This window comes from Octopus bimaculoides, chromosome 12, assembly GCF_046866305.1.
Source record: "Octopus bimaculoides isolate indiv1 chromosome 12, ASM4686630v1, whole genome shotgun sequence".
NCBI lineage: Eukaryota > Metazoa > Mollusca > Cephalopoda > Octopoda > Octopodidae > Octopus > Octopus bimaculoides.
In genome coordinates, this window is record NC_142939.1 from 40,770,229 (window position 1) to 40,775,228 (window position 5,000).

At 37.6% G+C, this 5,000-nt stretch overlaps 1 protein-coding gene across 6 annotated transcripts in view; it reads left to right on the plus strand.

Moving 5' to 3' along the window:
* Positions 1–5,000, plus strand: part of LOC106877775 (uncharacterized) — a 113,636-nt gene that overhangs the window by 56,838 nt on the left and 51,798 nt on the right. For 5 of the 6 annotated variants that reach the window (XR_016243836.1, XR_016243835.1, XM_052972157.2 and 2 more), the window contains exon 2: positions 101–141. The exons of the other annotated variant lie outside the window; for it this stretch is intronic. Coding sequence is in view for 3 of the 5 variants with exons in the window: in XM_052972157.2 (XP_052828117.1) it covers positions 101–141 (41 nt within the window). In the remaining 2 variants the exon portion in view is untranslated. The remainder of the gene's footprint in view (positions 1–100; positions 142–5,000) is intronic. 6 annotated transcript variants of the gene reach the window in all.

Genomic DNA, 5,000 nt, shown 5'->3' on the forward strand with positions numbered 1-5,000 from the left:
TTGAGACCAATTTATCTTAACTACAGCCGACCCTTCCTTAACTATTTTTATCTGTCTACTGTTGTTTTAATATATATTTTTATATTGTTTATTATTGAAGGTTGGGGAGAATACTGTACAGTAAAAGAAACTTCCAACAAGGTGAGACAGCGAAACGGTTTCTAATCTCAATTAAAAAACTATTCATTACTCACTCTTCCTATAAAATGATATAAAAATCATATTTAATCTTTTCTTCCTCTTTCCTTTCTCTCTTCTTTCTGTCATTACAATAATTACCGTATTTTAACGTGTATAAGGGACCCCCTAACCCTTAGGGGCTTAAAATTTGGAAAAAGGGTTTTGTAAGGGAATATAATTCTATTCATGTATAAGGAATTCCCATATTTTTTAAACCTAATTTTTGTCGAAAAAGGGTTCTTTATACACTTTAAAATACGGTAAAGGCAGGCGATAAAAAAATAACAAATCGTATCGCAATTTCGAAACAGTACTGTGATGTAAACGTTTCCTTTGAGTTCCAGATCTAAAATGGCATTCGGCACCGTTATCTTTTATCTCTTACTTGTTTCAGTCATTTGACAGCGGCCATACTGGGGCACTGTCTGGTAAAAATTTTAGTCGAACGAATCGATCCCAGGACTTTTTTCAAAGTCTGCTACTTATTCTATCGGGATCCTTTTGTATAACCGCTAAGTTACGGGGTCGTAAACAAACCAACACCGGGTATGAAGTGGTGGTAAGGGAGAAACACAGCCACACACACACACACACACACACATATATACGACGGAATTCTTTCAGTTTCCATCTACCAAATCCCCTTACAGTGTTTTTGCTGGCCCAAAGCTATAGTAGAAGACACTTGCCGAAAGTGCCACGCAATGCTGAACCCGGAACCATGTGGTTGGGAAGCAGACTTCTTACCACCCAGCCATGGTATTCTGGAATTCCACACAACCTTCTCATATATGAAATATCCATAAATGGCAGAAAAGACAAATATCCGAGACTGGAATTAAACGCCAAGAAGCCAAGACGGCAGTTTGAAGGCTTCCTTTCGTTTTTCTTTTTACCCTCTCTTTTCTTCCTTACTGAGTATATGCTAAAAATGGAGGCGCATGGCTTAATGGTTAAGGTGTTGGACTCATGATTGTAAGATTGCGGTTTCGATTCCTTGACCGCCGATGCGTTATATTTTTGGGCAAAACACTTAATTTCACGTTGCTCCAGTCCACTCAGCTGGGAAAAATGAGTTACGCTGCGATGGACTGGTGTCCCATCCAGGTGGGGGGAATAGATACCCCCATGGAAACCGGCCCTTATGAGTCGGTAGGACCCGAGAAGGTAAATTTATTATTATTATCTTTTTTTAAACGCTCAAAACAGATAAATTTAGGATGATAATGGAGATTTGGCTGCTATTTCTAATTAGCGAGGCGTTAACTATGAATTGACGTGTATGATGCAATCTAGTTTGGTGATGTTAGCTTTTGATGTACATTTCTGTTCGTGAATAACAGAGTAAACAAACGAAAAGTGATATATATATATATATATATATATATATATATATATATATATATATATATATATATATATATATATATATATATATACATACATACATTCATGCATACATATGTGTGTGTGTGTTTGTGTGTGTGTATGTGTGTGTGTGTGTATATATTCTTTTACTTGTTTCAGTCATTTGACTGCGGCTATGCTGGAGCACCGCCTTTAGTCGAGCAAATCGACCCCAGAGCTTATTCTTTGTAAACCTAGTACTTATTCTATCGGTCTCTTTTGCCGAACCGCTACGTTACGGGGACATAAGCACAGACACACACACACACACACACACACACACACACACACACACACACATATATATATATATATATATATATATATATATATACAGAGAGAGAGAGAGAGAGAGAGAGAGAGAGAGAGAGAGAAAGAGAGAGAAAAAGTGGAGTAGCCAGTCAAAGGTTAAAGAAGTCCTTTGATGTTTCGACCCAACACCACGTTTCATATTTTCCTCGTGACTTACCTTTGCCAGAATTGAGACAATATATTAAGCCATCAGATTGATCTTCACTGTGGTTCTTCGTACGAATGAGTTTCAAAGACCCCCTCTCTCGTAATAACATCATAGCTCATACATCCAACAGACGGAAACCGGGCAACGAAGACTGTATAAGAACAATGGCCTTCCCTTCAGAACACGTGGCTTGTTCGTAGACTCTACAGAAATACAAAAGAGGATTAAAGTCAATGCGAAACGTTGTTATTTACATGACATAAATAAACACGACAGATGCAAGTTAAAGAAACGACCGCCAGTGATACAATTAACATTCATTATATCCATTTGTATTCTTTAATGCTTTTTTTTTTCATATGTTTTATGTTTGTTTTTCTGTCTAATCTTTGATTTTCAATAATTGATATAAATCCTCCCGATATATACTCCCTGATCTGATAGTGTTTCCCAACATGCTAGGTTAATATATGAACAAGATGCTTTAAAATATGTAAGTTTTATATTTATATAGAACTGTGCGTCTTTGTTTCAATTAGATAACATGTGTGTTTGCATTTGTGTATGAGTGCGCGTGTTCGTCTCTCTCTCTCTCTCTCTCTCTCTCTCTCTCTCTCTCTCTCTCTCTCTCTCTCTCTCTCTCTCACTTCATCTCTCTCTGTTTGTTTCAATGAGACAATTCGTATGCGCAAGTAATTAAGTCAAGTGAGAATTTATAAATAAGGTCGGATGGGTTTTCTCCTTTCGAAGGAGGGCGTGTGACTGTACGTTTCCTTTTCCATGCATATGTTCATCACTCGTAATACGCGCGCGCGCGTGTGTGTATGTGTGTGTGTCCTGTGTGCATGTGTGTGTCCTGTGTGCATGTGTGTGTGTGTGTGTGTGTGTGTGTGTGTGTGTGTGTGTGTGTGCTTGTGTGTATATGTGTGCTTGTGTGTGTGTGTGTGTGTGTGTGCTATCGTGTATGCATGCACATCAGTGGTCATCATTATTTAAACACTCTTACACATGAATGTAAGTATGTAATTCGTAAGTATGCATATCTTTACACACACACACACACACACACACACACACACACACACACACACACACACAAACAAATGCTCATACGTATGAATAATCTGAAACGTCGATGAGCTTCTCACACATAATATAGGTTTCTCGTTGCACATTGTCCTTGCCAGAAACTGGTCGTACCTGCGATTCCTGTCTTTTTACCAATAACTAAGCACAATCCTTCATCCCTGCGATTCCTGTCTTTTTACCAATAACTAAGCACAATCCTTCATCCCTGGCACATTATCCCTCTGGAATATCCTCCCCGTTTATATTTTTCCTATAAATGTTAACCTGCAAGAAATTTTAAACAGAACATTAACGCCATGAATCTCACCCATCAATGAAGGCGCGCAAGGCGCATGGGTTCTGCCCTTTCCTCGAAACTCGAAAATCGAAAATGAAACACTGCCAAAACAACACAAAAGTAAATCAAGACAAAAAAAAGGAAACCAGACGTTTATGAGTCTGTAATGTTTTCTTTAAAATTATCGGTCATCGGGCGCAGATGTGGTTGAGTAGCAAGAAGTTTGCTTCCTAACCGCACGGTAGAGTGTTCAGTCCCATTGCGTGATACCCTGTACAAGTGTCTCCCATTATAGCCTCGGGCCTACCAAAGCCTGTGACTGGATTGGAACTGAAAGAAGCACGTTTTCCACACACACACACACACACACACACACACACACACATACATGTGTGTGTGTGTGTGTGTGTGTGTGTGTGTGTGTGTGTGTGTGTGTTTGTCCCCGACCACCGCTTGGCAACCGGTGTCGGTGTGTTAACGTCGCCGTTATCTAGCAGTTCGGCAAAACGTAACCGATAGTATAAATACCAGGCTGAAAAAAATAAGTGCTAGGGTCGATTCATTCAACCAAAATTCCTCCAGCATGGCCGCAGTCTGAATACTGAAACCAGTAAGAGATATGAAAGACGAAGTTGCACTTCTTTCCTTAACGTTTTGATTCCTCGTAGAATGGCAAAGAACCAGTGCAGACCATTTACAATGTTTTCCTAATTTATTGTGCCTTATTTCTGATGGGATCATTCACTTTTTAAGAATGGTTCATAAAGAAATAGAAAACAAAAGAAAAGAAAAACTCAAAACAAATGAGTTTTCCCCAAACTCTCGATATTTTCTTTCCTTCAAGAATGCCAAAACACTAATTTCATGCCGTTTGCTTCATCGATTTTCATCAATTCCACATAGAATTTTATATTTTATACATTTGTATAATTTTTAGTTATTTATTTTTAAGAATATATATTTCAACATAACCAACAAACCCCAACGCCAACAAACTTTCCTTTCTTCGAATGCTAAAATATAATTTGTGGAAGGAATTTTATAAAGGCATTTTGTAGATCTATGTTTCTTCAGTTCAGTTGATATCCTTTCATGAAATTCTTTCAATTTACCATTTTACAGATAATAAATGACGTTTTTTCTTCAATTTCTCAAAACAACAACAACAACACCAAATTAATTATCTCTTCAAGTCGAAGATTCTGAAACATAAATTAGATTGCATTCTTTTAGGATTAGCATTTCTCTGGCATAAATTTCCCATCAGTTTCATTTACATATTTCTTTCATTTTGCTTCCATCGTTCGGAGTATTGTCATTTTCATCATTTTTAACGTATTCTTCTAATTTAAATAATTCAGCTATCATTTTTGCATCCATATGGTGTCGCTCAACCATTTATTCTCTAAGCAATTCTATTCCCCAGCATTAGCCAATGCAGCATCATGCACATACACTTACTTTTTACATCACTCTCCAATTTTGATAAATGGAGTGACGCCATGCTTCGCAGATGAATTCAAATAAGGCAGAAATATGTCTGCATCTGTTTGCTGTTGTTAGTGTATATTTTGTTCTATTTTTGCA